This window comes from Thalassophryne amazonica, chromosome 8 (assembly GCF_902500255.1).
Source record: "Thalassophryne amazonica chromosome 8, fThaAma1.1, whole genome shotgun sequence".
NCBI classification, from domain to species: Eukaryota; Metazoa; Chordata; class Actinopteri; order Batrachoidiformes; family Batrachoididae; genus Thalassophryne; species Thalassophryne amazonica.
The window spans coordinates 18,467,409-18,482,781 of NC_047110.1; the positions used below are offsets into that span (position 1 = coordinate 18,467,409).

Sequence of the window (15,373 nt, forward strand, 5' to 3'; positions counted from 1 at the left end):
TCAATATATTTGATGTGATTTGATGTTGCGGTATTGATATTTTTCTCTGCACTCAATATCTAAAATACCTGTAATTTTATACAAAATTCCCAAAACAATGTCAAATAATAATGTTTTTAGTAAGTTCAGACATTAATCTTAGATGCTTAATTGGAAATTTGTCTTCAAATGTCTTTTGAAAATTTTGAAGTTGGAGTCCTTTTAAATCTGGATTTCGTGAGAATCACCCAGTTGTGGTTCGGCACGGTAGCAACACTTATACATGGACATCCACCTGTAGTTTGCGCTCCTTTTACAGCACAAGATTTCTTGGATTACTTTGAGAAGAAAATACACAACATTAGGTTCAACATATCCCAGCATGCCTTAACCCAGCCACTACACCCTGCTATTGAGGTGGGTGCCATTACTGAGGTATTTCCTAGATTTACAGAATTTGACAGTATCTCACTGAGCATGCTGATGAAACTTGCAATGTCTACATAAAGCACAACCTGCTTATTTGATGCCATACCAACAAAACTGTTTAAGGACCTGTGGCCCACTCTTGGGCCAACTGTGCTGGAAATTATTAATCTCTCATTAACCTCTGGATCTGTTACTAAATGTTTCAAATCTGCAGTGATTAAACCATCCATCCATCCATCCATCCATCCATCCATTTTCTTCCGCTTTATCCGGAGTCGGGTCGTGGGGGCAGCAGCTCAAGCAAAGCCGCCCAGACCTCCCGATCCACACACACCTCCTCCAGCTCCTCCGGGGGAACCCCAAGGCATTCCCAAGCCAGCCGAGAGATGTAGTCCCTCCAGCGTGTCCTGGGTCTTCCCCGGGGCCTCCTCCCAGTGGGACGTGCCCAGAACACTTCTCCAGCGAGGCGTCCAGGGGGCATCCGGAAAAGATGCCCGAGCCACCTGAGGTTTCACGGCAGCTCGTGGATCACCTTACTGAGAATAATCTTTTTGAGCCACTGCAATCTGCTTTAAAAAAATATCATTCCACAGAGACAGCTCTCACTAAAGCGGTAAATGATCTTCTGCTTGCAATGGATTCAGACACCACTATGGTTCTGGTGCTGTTAGATCTTAGTGCTGCATCTGATCCCGTGGATCATCATATTCTACTCGATAGGCTGGAGAATCATTTTGGGATTACTGGGAATGCCCTTGCGTAGTTGACGTCATACCTGACCAGTCATTCTCACTGTGTTTTGTACAGTAACACTACCTCTAACCTTAGTGACATGATGTTTGGGGTTCCACAGGGGTCTGTATTAGGCCCTCTGCTTTTCTCCCTTTATATAGCACCCCATGGGTATGTATTGCGGTGTTTTGGGATTACCTTTCACTGCAACGTTGATGATACTCAGTTATACATGTCGATAACTGCTGGTAATCTCATTCACATAAAATCTTTATAAGATTGTCTTGCAGCAGTGAGAAGCTGGATGTCTAGTAACTTCCTACTTTTAAACTTAAATGATGGTTCTTGGTCCAGTGAGACATCAGCATCAATTTGACCAGCTAACGCTTAGCATAGGCTCGTGTGCCATACATCACAAGTGAGGAATCTTGGGGTAATTTTTGACAACACGTTGTCCTTTGACCTCCACATTAGAGATATTACGAGGACTGCTTTTTTCCACCTGCGAAATATAGCAAAGATTCGTCCCATCCTGACTATGGTTGATGCTGAGACCCTGACTGATGCATTTGATTCTTTGAGAATGGATGACTGCAATGATCTATTTTGTGGTTTACCGCAGTGCAGCATTAGGGCTCTCCAATTGGTTCAAAATGCTGCTATCAGACCTTCGACAGGAAGCAGAAAGTTTGACCACATTACAACCATTTTGGCATATCTTTATTGGCTTCCTGTCCCTGTGAGCTCAGATTTTAAGGGTCTGCTTTTAACCTATAAAATTATTCACGGCCTGGCACCTCCCTACTTAACTGATCTAATTAAATCCTACGTACCGGCCCGGGCTCTGCGTTCTCAGGGTGCAGGATTACTTTGTGTCCCTAGGGTGAATTAAAAGTCTGTGGGTCATAGAGCTTTCTCTTACCATGCACATGCTTTGTGGAATGATCCCCCTTGCTTCTTCTTCTCACTCTTGCACCTTATTAGCTCCTGAGTTTTATGTTGGTTTGGGGCTTTATGATTTCTCCTCCTCTTTTCGCTGTCTCCTGTTGTTCTTTTATTGTTATGATTATTTGCACCGGGTCTGGTCTGGTCTGTTCCATAAGGTTTATTTTGTTTGTCTGTCTTATTTTCCAGTGGATCCAGTTCCTTCAAGCAAGCTCAGCATAATTCAAACTCAGTTACCACAGCAACATATGCTGGCAGGCTAACCTGGTCCAGACCAGGCTAATCCCTTACCAAAAAGTAGTATATGCAAGTATGTTTCAAGTATACTTCTAGTTTACTTTTTATATACTTATCAGTACTATTTTTTGGTAAGGGATTGTCAGGCTTAGCCTGAGTTGTCGCCTAACCATGACACTTATCTGAAAGAAAACATATGATTAATGCTGTTATATGATGTTAATCAACATCAATACAACATTAACAACAATACTGCGGTATTGTGTCACTTCCTGTTCCGGAGCACAGCGGTGTTTTGCTTTATCTGTTAGCTGTTTAATCTGGGCAGTTAGATTGATCTACTTACCTAGATAACGATTTGTTTCACAGTGTAATCTTCACGTGCCTTAACTAAAGCACTCCCTCTGCTGAATCACCTCTAAATTATTTACACATTATTCACTTTGTGTGTTTTTAGGAATCCGCTAGCTTAGTGCAGCTACTAGCTCTTAGCCGGTTTAGCATGGCGGCTTCTCCTGTCTCTCCCGCACTTTTCTGCTCTGGGTGTGAAATGTTTAGTTATTCCTCGGCCTCCTTTACCAGTAATGGTACTTGTAATAAGTGTAGCTTATTCGTAGCTTTGGAGGCCAGGCTGGGCGAATTGGAGACTCAGCTCCGCACCGTGGAAAATTCTACAGCTAGCCAGGCCCCTGTAGTCGGTGCGGACCAAGGTAGCTTAGCCGCCGTTAGTTTCCCTCTGGCAGATCCCGAGCAGCTGGGAAAGCAGGCAGACTGGGTGACTGTGAGGAGGAAGTGTAGCCCTAAACAGAAGCCCCGTGTACACCGTCAACCCGTTCACATTTCTAACCATTTTTCCCCACTCGGCGACACACCCGCCGAGGATCAAACTCTGGTTATTGGCGACTCTGTTTTGAGAAATGTGAAGTTAGCGACACCAGCAACCATAGTCAGTTGTCTTCCGGGGGCCAGAGCAGGCGACACTGAAGGAAATTTGAAACTGCTGGCTAAGGCTAAGCGTAAATTTGGTAAGATTGTAATTCACGTCGGCAGTAATGACACCCGGTTACGCCAATCGGAGGTCACTAAAATTAACATTGAATCGGTGTGTAATTTTGCAAAAACAATGTCGGACTCTGTAGTTTTCTCTGGGCCCCTCCCCAATCGGACCGGGAGTGACATGTTTAGCCGCATGTTCTCCTTGAATTGCTGGCTGTCTGAGTGGTGTCCAAAAAATGAGGTGGGCTTCATAGATAATTGGCAAAGCTTCTGGGGAAAACCTGGTCTTGTTAGGAGAGACGGCATCCATCCCACTTTGGATGGAGCAGCTCTCATTTCTAGAAATCTGGCCAATTTTCTTAAATCCTCCAAACCGTGACTATCCAGGGTTGGGACCAGGAAGCAGAGTTGTAGTCTTACACACCTCTCTGCAGCTTCTCTCCCCCTGCCATCCCCTCATTACCCCATCCCCATAGAGACGGTGCCTGCTCCCAGACCACCAATAACCAGCAAAAATCTATTTAAGCATAAAAATTCAAAAAGAAAAAATAATATAGCACCTTCAACTGCACCACAGACTAAAACAGTTAAATGTGGTCTATTAAACATTAGATCTCTCTCTTCTAAGTCCCTGTTAGTAAATGATATAATAATTGATCAACATATTAGGGCTGGGAATCGATCCGAATTTCCAGGATCGATTCGATTCCGATTCATAAGGTCACGATCCGATTCGATCCACGATTCGATCCGATTCGATCTATTTACATATTGCTGGATTGTCACTTTAAAATAAAAACTGTCTCATAGACAAAACAGCCCCATGTGTGTTTGTGATTGTATCTGTGTATGTGTAAGAGGGACACACAGAGAGAAGAGTCAAGAATTTAAAGTAATTATTTTGGAATGAAAAAAAATCCAAGTTTTATTTGAAATTTAAATCAAAACCATGACATTTGGTGGCCCTCTTTTAGTTGAATAACATACCCATGGCAGGGTTTCTGACCACAAAGAAAAAAAAAAAGTAGTTCAGCAGCCACAGCAATTGTGTAAGAAATGATGCTTGACTGATAAGTCTGAGTGTAACCTTGACAGTTGGTGCCACCAAGAGACTGATAAGAGTCCTAGTCTTCAGGAATTGTGTAATTTTTCTGGAGAAAAAGGAGCTGGTCTACGTGCTGTGGAGTGAGGCAGCTCCTTTGAGCACTAACAATGTCTCCAGCGGTTGAGAAGACTCGCTCAGATGGGACACTGGTCCCAGGTATGCAAAGGTACTGCTTTGCTAGGCCTGCCAGAAGAGGAAAATCCCCTGCATGCACCTGCCACCATGTCAGTGGATTTTGAGAAAGAGGAATAGATGGTACTTTCCTGTAGGTGGTGACCTCTTCCTCAGCCCTTTCAGTGGGAGTAGTTTTCCTTTGTAGTGGAGTTTCTGGTGGTGTGTAGGCTGACCCCAGTAAAGCCATCAGAGCAGATGAGTCTTTTTGCCTCTTTGGTTGAGTTGGTGCAGGCACAGCCACATCAGTTGAACCATGGGAAGTGTCTTCTTGCTCTGGTGTAGTTTCCTGATGCAGAAAAATATTACAAATAATACACAAATTAACCTGAATTCAGTCTTTTGCTGCCCAATTAAAAAAACTAGTCTAAATATATTCAAATGTGCACACTATATAATCTGCAAACTTAACTTACATCAGTTGATGGGTTCAGATGAGCAGCTTCAGAGGTCAATTTCAAGAAGACAGCATCACGTGCCTCACCAGACAGGAATGGTAGGGTCTTGAAACGTGGATCCAATGATGATGCTACACACAAGGTCTCCATCAGGGCTTCATATCTATATAGAGGAACAGACAGACAGACAGACAGACAGACAGATAGATAGATAGATAGATAGATAGATAGATAGATAGATAGATAGATAGATAGATAGATAGACAGACAGACAGACAGACAGACAGACAGACAGACAGACAGACAGACAGACAGACAGATAGATAGATAGATAGATAGATAGATAGATAGATAGATAGATAGATAGATAGATAGATAGATAGATAGATAGATTAAACATGCATCCATTGTATATAGCAGGGTAGGCCTACAGTAAATGCATACAGATGGAACAGTCATGCAAACACACTAGTATGAATTGTACAGTCTAAAATCACTGCTCTATTCTAAGTAAGAAAATGTGAATAAAATCAGACAAGTATATTAAAAAACTATAGACTAATGCATTTCAATGCTACTACTACACAGCCATGTTAAATGAACATACCTTGAGTTCAAGTTGTTATGAACTGCTGTTTTGAGCTCCTTAATCACAGAAGAGTCTTCAGTAGTACATGTCATCTGACTCAGAAGCTGAAACTGCAGTGGTGCAACAATGGACATAGTTGGAGATGCCTCCTTGGAGATGGCGAGCGTGGCCGTCTTCATTGGCCCTAGGCATTTCACCACGTCCTCTGCGGTGGTGATGTCTGTCTCCATTAAAGTGCATATATCGCTTTCCCTCCTGCGGACGTCAGGTGACAGCAGCGCTGCAGAGATGGCTGGCTGCTGCTCGAGGAAACGTCCCAGCATATCCAGGGAGCTGTTCCACCTGGTCGTGACGTCCACAATGAGCTTGTGTTGTGGCAATTGAAGGAGCTGCTGCTTCTCTTTTAATGTGTGGCTCGCAGTGGGGCTTCGGTGAAAAAACGCCACAATTCGCCTTACCCGCCCCAGTAAGCGTGCGATAGCAGGAGTTTTTAGTCCTGCTTGGGATGCCAAGTTGATGAGATGCGCAAAACAGCCCATGTGAAAATGGCCCATTAATTGCACCGCTCTCACGATGTTGGCTGCATTATCCGTAACAATTGCGGGGTTTTTGTCAGTGATTCCCCACTCCTGTATGGCTTTGGTGAGCAGATCAGCGAGATTACTTGCAGTGTGGCTCGTTTCAACTTCTCTGGTCTGTAGAACACTAGAAGCTAGCCTCCATTCCTCGTCAATGTGATGGCATGTAATAGTCAGATAAGACACGGTATTTCTGGAGGTCCAGCAGTCGCAGGTCAGTGCCACTCTCTCGGCAGATTTCAGCGAATGTGCAAGGCTATCTTTTGATTTCGCATACATTTGTGGAATTACCGTTTCGCTCTGATGTTTGCGACTGGGCAGGACATAGCGTGGTTCTAGTCTCTTGATCAGTAGTTTGAATCCAGCATTTTCTACCACACTGTAGGGTCGTAGGTCTTTACTAATAAATATTCCGAGACCCTCAGTTATGCTCAAGGCACGCTTAGAATTCGAGGGAAATTTAACACCAAATGCCTTTTCCAGTGCTGTTTGGTTAGCGACAGGTTTAGCTGTTGCGGCGTGGTGCCTGGATAAGTGGTTGCGGAGATTGGTGGTATTGCCACTATATTTTACCTCTATTTGGCACAGTTTGCACACTGCTTTTGTTCTGTCTAGTTCGTCTTTGTCCTCGTAACGTTTGAATTCGAAGTATTGCCAAACATCAGCTTTCATTCCAGGCGGTGATTTTACCTCTGCAGCTTCTGCCATCTTGCTTTCTTAAGTTTCGGTTTCGTTTAGCCGGCACCCGCTTTTTATTTTGCTCCTTCCGCGTCAAAGAAAATAGTCCCTAATAGCCACCTGGAAAAGATCGATCCACATATTTTTGGATCGATATCTTATTTTTTGAGCGTGAATCGATATCGGATCGTGGATCGATCTTTTGAACACAGCACTGCAACATATTGATTTATTCTGCCTTACAGAAACCTGGTTACAGCAGGATGAATATGTTATTTTAAATGAGTCAACACCCCCGAGTCACACTAACTGCCAGAACGCTCGTAGCACGGGCTGAGGCGGAGGATTAGCAGCAATCTTCCATTCCAGCTTATTAATTAATCAAAAACCCAGACAGAGCTTTAATTCATTTGAAAGCTTGACTCTTAGTCTTGTCCATCCAAATTGGAAGTCCCAAAAACCAGTTTTATTTGTTATTATCTATCGTCCACCTGGTCGTTACTGTGAGTTTCTCTGTGAATTTTCAGAACTTTTGTCTGACTTAGTGCTTAGCTCAGATAAGATAATTATAGTGGGCGATTTTAACATCCACACAGATGCTGAGAATGACAGCCTCAACACTGCATTTAATCTATTATTAGACTCAATTGGCTTTGCTCAAAATGTAAATGAGTCCACCCACCACTTTAATCATATCTTAGATCTTGTTCTGACTTATGGTATGGAAATTGAAGACTTAACAGCATTCCCTGAAAACTCCCTTCTGTCTGATCATTTCTTATAACATTTACATTTACTCTGATGGACTACCCAGCAGTGGGGAATAAGTTTCATTACACTAGAAGTCTTTCAGAAAGCGCTGTAACTAGGTTTAAGGATATGATTCCTTCTTTATGTTCTCTAATGCCATATACCAACACAGTGCAAAGTAGCTACCTAAACTCTGTAAGTGAGATAGAGTATCTCGTCAATAGTTTTACATCCTCATTGAAGACAACTTTAGATGCTGTAGCTCCTCTGAAAAAGAGAGCTTTAAATCAGAAGTGCCTGACTCTGTGGTATAACTCACAAACTCGCAGCTTAAAGCAGATAACCCGTAAGTTGGAGAGGAAATGGCGTCTCACTAATTTAGAAGATCTTCACTTAGCCTGGAAAAAGAGTCTGTTGCTCTATAAAAAAGCCCTCCGTAAAGCTAGGACATCTTACTACTCATCACTAATTGAAGAAAATAAGAACAACCCCAGGTTTCTTTTCAGCACTGTAGTCAGGCTGACAAAGAGTCAGAGCTCTATTGAGCCGAGTATTCCTTTAACTTTAACTAGTAATGACTTCATGACTTTCTTTGCTAATAAAATTTTAACTATTAGAGAAAAAATTATTCATAACCATCCCAAAGACGTATCGTTATCTTTGGCTGCTTTCAGTGATGCCGGTATTTGGTTAGACTCTTTCTCTCAGATAGTTCTGTCTGAGTTATTTTCATTAGTTACTTCATCCAAACCATCAACATGTCTATTAGACCCCATTCCTACCAGGCTGCTCAAGGAAGCCCTACCATTATTTAAATATGATCAATCTATCTTTATTAGTTGGCTATGTACCACAGGCTTTTAAGGTGGCAGTAATTAAACCATTACTTAAAAAGCCATCACTTGACCCAGCTATCTTAGCTAATTATAGGCCAATCTCCAACCTTCCTTTTCTCTCAAAAATTCTTGAAAGGGTAGTTGTAAAACAGCTAACTGATCATCTGCAACTGATCATCCCTTAGTTATGCTGCTATAGACTTAGACTGCTGGGGGGTTCCCATGATGCACTGAGTGTTTCTTTCTCCTTTTGCTCTGTATGCACCACTCTGCATTTAATCATTAGTGATTGATCTCTGCTCCCCTCCACAGCATGTCTTTTTCCTGGTTCTCTCCCTCAGCCCCAACCAGTCCCAGCAGAAGACTGCCCCTCCCTGAGCCTGGTTCTGCTGGAGGTTTCTTCCTGTTAAAAGGGAGTTTTTCCTTCCCACTGTCGCCAAGTGCTTGCTCACAGGGGGTTGTTTTGACCATTGGGGTTTTTACGTAATTATTGTATGGCCTTGCCTTACAATATAAAGCGCCTTGGGGCAACTGTTTGTTGTGATTTGGCGCTATATAAATAAAATTGATTGATTGATTGATTAAATAAAATACATCATGAAACGTTGTTTTAAAGGCTATGTATTGGTTACATTTAAAATAATACATTTAAAATAATGACTACAAACTTAAACTAAGACATGTTCAGGGGTGTACTGCAAAAATGGAATTCTAACAAAGTTAAAAAAAAGACTTGTTTAAAGAAAATTTGTCTTAATTTTTGTCTAAAAAGAAAAAAATAATCTTGGCAAGCATTTTTACATAAGAAAAAATGTCTTATTTTGGGATAATGAATCTCACTTTTTCTTAAGTATTTCCAGCTAACATCAAGCTGTATTTAACCAGTAACAAGGAAAGGCAAAGGATTTCAAATCATCCAAGCAAAGGAACAAGATTGTTTTCCTTATTTTAAGATAGAGACTAATCTTAAAATAAGAATTCTGTCTCGTTTTAAGGCACATTTTGATTATTTAGTGCCGAGACATTTTGCTTGTTTTGAGAATTCTAACAAAGTAATTTTTTCTTACTAGTTAGGTTCTGTTTTCAGAAAGTAGACTACCCAAGGCATTTTCTGTTAAAAGCAGACAACAGGCTGATTCCTATGTATTTTGACCTGCTGAATTCAAAAATTGCTGTTGGCATGTTGTATCTTTACTCTTTCACCTTCTAATTTGCATTAAACAAAATTGCCGCCCATTTCGTCAAATTTCCCACAAGTTTACTCATATTTGCATTAGAAACAGAAATAAAAGTTCTATTCTTATGAATTCTGACCAGCAGAATTCAAATATTGTTGTTCGCATGCTATATCTCTACTCCTTCACTGCCTAATTTGCATAAAACAAAATGGCTACCCAGTTTTTCACATCTTCCCAAAGTTTCCTTGCTTTTGCTCAAGAAAGACAATGCAAACTCTTATCTTTGTGTTATTTGAACTGCTGAGTTCATAGTTTCTTATTTGCAAGCTGTATCTTCTCTCTTTCATCCCTAATATACATGAAACAACATGGCCGCTTGCGATTTTCATACATACTCTCACGAGCGCCACTAGCTTAGCTAATGGCAAGTTAAAAGTGGACACTCTCATTTTGGCTGAACTCCTGTAGTTTTAGTATATTCTGTGTTAGTACGTGTCCACGGCCGACGTGCTTGATGAATTCCTGTGCAACAAGTAGTTCCCAAATAATTGTGATATGTTCCTCTGAGATAATGAGTATATCTCATATAAATCCATTCTAAAGATATGATTGGAATGATTTGATTACCACTTACAGTTGGTGATGAAAGACTTGGGTGTTAACTTTGTGTTAAAGTCACAACAAGAAGCTGCACTGAAAGAAATCTATCTGGGAAGAGACACATTCTGCGTGTTGTCCACAGGTACTCATTTGCTTTGATTAAATTTTCACCAGGAAAATCCTAATGATTTTACCACTCATAATCATATGTGTTATACATACACTATTGCAATGATACGTAACAAATTTTCTTGCATTGGGCGTTTAGTTAAGTTTAGGAGCGTATCGCTGGTGTTACGTAATATTTGAACTGCCCTTCATGTTTATAATTATAGCAATGTACGAGGTCTGTGAGAAAAGAATCTGACCTTTTTATTTTATGCAAAAAATATATGGATTTGATTCATATGTTTTTACGTCAGCCAAGCTTGAACCTTTGTGCGCATGCGTGAGTTTTTTCACGCCTGTCGGTTGCGTCATTCGCCTGTGGGCAGGCTCTGAGTGAGCACTGGTCCACCCCTCTCGTCATTTTTTCATTGTCAGGAAACGGCGGAATGATTTGGGCTTTATTTCCATCAGAATTTTTTCAGAAACTGTTAGAGACTGGCAGCTGGAAACCATTCGAAAAATTTATCTGGCTTTCGGTGAAAATTTTATGGGCTTCACAGAGAATAAGGAGTGTTACTACAGCTTTAAGGACTGCCCACAATGACGCACGGCGCTCCGCACTCCGAGCCGACATCGAGAGGCAGAAACCACCACATCATTTCTAAACAGATGGCTGTGTGGAGCTGGGACCGTCGTGTGCAATTTCTCTGGTTATCACAAGAGCTGGACATCAGCCATTTTCCGGCAGATTTCACTTTTAACAAGAGATTTTGTCATGGAAAGCCTCGCAGAGGCTTCCCGTGTCACGACCGATTCGCTGATGAAGCGAGACAAAGGAACACCTCCGTGTTAAAGGACAAGTTGGGACAAGCCCAGCTCTCCACAATTTCTCTTATACTCACTCGACTGGTAAGCACTGAAAGCTGAGATAAGCATGGACAAAACCACTTCCGTTTTGGTCTCACAGGACGGCTTTGAGATGGTGTTCAGACAGCTGTCGGTGGTTTTTCCATCGAGTGATTATCCGAGAAATTGTGGATGTGCCTGGACATGCCAGAACATGTCCCGTGAGGCTTCATCACGGCGTTGCTGTGCGCCATGTGGCACCGCCGTGACACGCGAAGCCTCCGCTCCTCTTTCCGTGACAAAAACTCCTGTAACAGTGGAATGTGCCGTTCATTTCCAAACTGGATGCTGTGTTTTATCCGGGACGTCGTCTGACTAGCACAGGAATTGTGAAAAGATGTGGATATCAGCACTTTTTCAGCACATTGAGACAGACGTGCGGAGGAATTCCGCGCATTGTGTGATCAGGAAAGCTGTGATCAGGAAACTGTGATCATGATCAGGAAACTTCAGGAGCCCAACCTCCATGGAGAAGTACCTGCAGGAGACTGGACGAGCGGGTCACGATGGTCAGTCTGCACAAGCTGTCCTGTATTTCAATCAAACTGACATCAGGGCAGACCAGCCAGGACAATCTATGATCAGAGCAAAAAGGCATAAGACATACATTCCATGTGTGGGGTTACATGACCACATGTTAGTTCTTTTTTCATTTCCTTTTTCTTTGTTTTATGGTTACAACACAAAGTACATTTTTTAAATGTGGTTACACTTTATAATACTGTACGTTAGTTACATGCCCTTTCTCAATTTGTCCACAAGGGGTCACTCTTGCTCCATGGACTTGGGAAGGCTGGTTTTTGGATTTCATCATAAAACATGAAATCCGTTCATCTACAGCTGATTTTGACCAGAGGAACTTAATTGTGATCGCAGCGTTGAGGGTAATCCTTCTGTTTTATGGTTTTACAGGAATTGTTCGGTAAAGACATAGTTATAGGATTTTTGGGGACAGATATGTCTTTCTGTGGTCTGTGTTTAGATGAGAAAGGAGTTGGAGCCATCTGGCTTTGGAATGCACTTTGGGGGAGTCTTAAATCCTGGTAGGGGCAGTTTTATGACACCTGGTCATCCTCCTTTTAACAACTCGATACGAGGTCTGTCCAAAAAGTATCGTACCTTTTTATTTTTTTCAAAAACTATATGGATTTGAATCACGTGTGATTGCATCAGCCAAGCTTGAACCTTCGTGCGCATGCGTGAGTTTTTTCACGCCTGTCAGTTGCGTCATTCACCTGTGGGCAGGCTTTGAGTGAGCACTGGTCCACCCCTCTTGTCGGATTTTCATTGTCAGGGAAATGTCTGAATGATTTGGAGCTTTGCTGCATCAAATTTTTCCAGAAACTGTGAGAGACAGCCAGGTGGACACCATTCGCTGAATTCAGATGGCTTTCAGGGACGATTTTATGGGGATCACACAGATTGAGGAGTGTTACAGCCGGTTTAAAGACCGCCCACAGCGGCTCAGAGCGCGCCGAGTTCCGAGCGGCGACTGACAGGCTCAAACAACCAGATCATTTCCAAACTGAACGCTGTGTTGATCCGGGATGTCGTCTGACTACCACAGAAATGGCAGAAGACATGGACACAAGTGTTACTTTAGGAGAAAGAGGAAGCAAGAACACTCCACGGCGCGTGTGGGCAGGACCAAAGCCACGACGAAGAGCGATGAAGACCACTCAGATGAAGGGCAATGCCTAAGATTAGCATGAATCATTGTATTAGCATAGGAAGACAGAGGAGTATAAAAACAGAGCCCAGCCCACTGTTCGGGGTTCCTCTTTGCTGAGAGCTTGCAGCAACACCAGACGCCTGGTTGGAAGCTTTCAGTTTCGGGGACCCACAGAATGTCTGGGTATGGTTTTGTTTATCTCACTCATTCTGTAAAACATGCATTCTGTTAAATTCTGTGACATTTAAATTCTGTTATCTCTGCGTTCTCCCAATTCAGATCAGGGAGACAGATACCCTCTCTACTTTTAAGATTAGGCTTAAAACTTTCCTTTTCGCTAAGGCTTATAGTTAGGGCTGGATCAGGTGACCCTGGACCATCCCTTGGTTATGTTGCTTTAGACGTAGACTGTGGGGGGGTTCCCATGATGCACTGTTTCTTTCTCTTTTTGCTCCGTATGCATCACTCTGCATTTAATCATTAGTGATCGATCTCTTTTTCCTGGTTTTTTCCCTCAGCCCCAACCAGTCTCAGCAGAAGACTGCCCCTCCCTGAGCCTGGTTCTGCTGGAGGTTTCTTCCTGTTAAAAGGGAGTTTTTCCTTCCCACTGTGGCCAAGTGCTTGCTCATAGGGGGTCGTTTTGACCGTTGGGGTTTTTCATGATTGTTGTATGGCCTTGCCTTGCAATGTGGAGCGCTTTGGGGCAACTGTTTGTTGTGATTTGGCGCTATATAAGAAACAAGTTGATTGATTGATTGATATTTACGACATTCAATTATGTTTTACTGCGTTCATATTTACCACATTCAATATTTCAATTCATTTTGATCACTCTGACCCTTCATAGTCCTTCATCTGGATGGTCTTGATCCCTCCATTTCGTAGCATGGTCCTGTCCACATGCGCTGTGAAGTCTTTTGTTCTTGACTGATAAGAAATTTTGGGCAGCAACTGCAAACTGAAAAACTGTCAGCATATCTTCAGGGCCTCACCGAAACAGGGATACATCACATTGACAAGACTTTTGAAAATGATAAGAAACATATCTTCATGACAGCTTGCTAAGAAACTAAATAATATTTGAGCAAAAGCAAGTGTAATCATAAACATAACATGCCTTTAATTTGGTAGACACAACACACAATTCAACAGCATTTGAACATAACCCAAGCGTATTTGAATATATAGATGTCATGTAATTAACCTTAGCTATTGTTTATGTGTTTAATAAGCATTGATAAATATTGATCACTATGAGCATATGAGTAATATATTCTTCAACAGCAATAAGATCTACTAATATATAAATGATGACTTCTAAACATTAAAACACACTCAATCAATCAATCAATCAATTCAATCAATTTTATTTATATAGCGCCAAATCACAACAAACAGTTGCCCCAAGGCGCTTTATATTGTAAGGCAAGGCCATACAATAATTACGGAAAAACCCCAACGGTCAAAACGACCCCCTGTGAGCAAGCACTTGACAACAGTGGGAAGGAAAAACTCCCTTTTAACAGGAAGAAACCTCCAGCAGAACCAGGCTCAGGGAGGGGCAGTCTTCTGCTGGGACTGGTTGGGGCTGAGGGAGAGAACCAGGAAAAAGACATGCTGTGGAGGGGAGCAGAGGTCAATCACTAATGATTAAATGCAGAGTGGTGCATACAGAGCAAAAAGAGAAAGAAACACTCAGTGCATCATGGGAACCCCCCAGCAGTCTACGTCTATAGCAGCATAACTAAGGGATGGTTCAGGGTCACCTGATCCAGCCCTAACTATAAGCTTTAGCAAAAAGGAAAGTTTTAAGCCTAATCTTAAAAGTAGAGAGGGTGTCTGTCTCCCTGATCTGAATTGGGAGCTGGTTCCACAGGAGAGGAGCCTGAAAGCTGAAGGCTCTGCCTCCCATTCTACTCTTACAAACCCTAGGAACTACAAGTAAGCCTGCAGTCTGAGAGCGAAGCATTCTATTGGGGTGATATGGTACTATGAGGTCCCTAACATAAGATGGGACCTGATTATTCAAAACCTTATAAGTAAGAAGAAGAATTTTAAATTCTATTCTAGAATTAACAGGAAGCCAATGAAGAGAGGCCAATATGGGTGAGATATGCTCTCTCCTTCTAGTCCCCGTCAGTACTCTAGCTGCAGCATTTTTAATTAACTGAAGGCTTTTCAGGGAACGTTTAGGACAACCTGATAATAATGAATTACAATAGTCCAGCCTAGAGGAAATAAATGCATGAATTAGCTTTTCAGCATCACTCTGAGACAAGACCTTTCTGATTTTAGAGATATTGCGTAAATGCAAAAAAGCAGTCCTACATATTTGTTTAATATGCGCATTGAATGACATATCCTGATCAAATCGATATCTTATAGATATATGTAGATATTGTTGGGAAAGTGTAGTGACACGGACCCACAACAGGGGGCGCAAATGACCGGTCAATAGATGAGCCAAAATATAACAATTAATGTTG

General features: G+C 42.1%; 1 protein-coding gene across 1 annotated transcript; it reads right to left on the bottom strand.

Annotated features, from left to right (window-relative positions):
* Positions 1-4,442: 4,442 nt before the first annotated feature.
* On the bottom strand, positions 4,443-6,867 carry LOC117515500 (zinc finger BED domain-containing protein 1-like). Its single transcript, XM_034176078.1, has 3 exons — positions 5,600-6,867; positions 5,011-5,155; positions 4,443-4,883 (listed from the first exon to the last, which is right to left on the bottom strand). Exons 1-3 carry the CDS (start codon positions 6,865-6,867, stop codon positions 4,443-4,445), a joined length of 1,854 nt encoding a protein of 617 aa, XP_034031969.1.
* Positions 6,868-15,373: the final 8,506 nt, after the last annotated feature.

Excerpts from the sequence above, each read along its gene's own strand:
- LOC117515500 (XM_034176078.1), bottom strand. The coding sequence starts at position 6,867 with ATGGCAGAAGCTGCAGAGGTAAAATCACCGCCTGGAATGAAAGCTGAT. Across the intron at positions 5,156-5,599 it reads CATAACAACTTGAACTCAAG|ATATGAAGCCCTGATGGAGA; the intron begins GTATGTTCATTT and ends TCCTCTATATAG. Across the intron at positions 4,884-5,010 it reads ATCTGAACCCATCAACTGAT|GAAACTACACCAGAGCAAGA; the intron begins GTAAGTTAAGTT and ends TTTCTGCATCAG.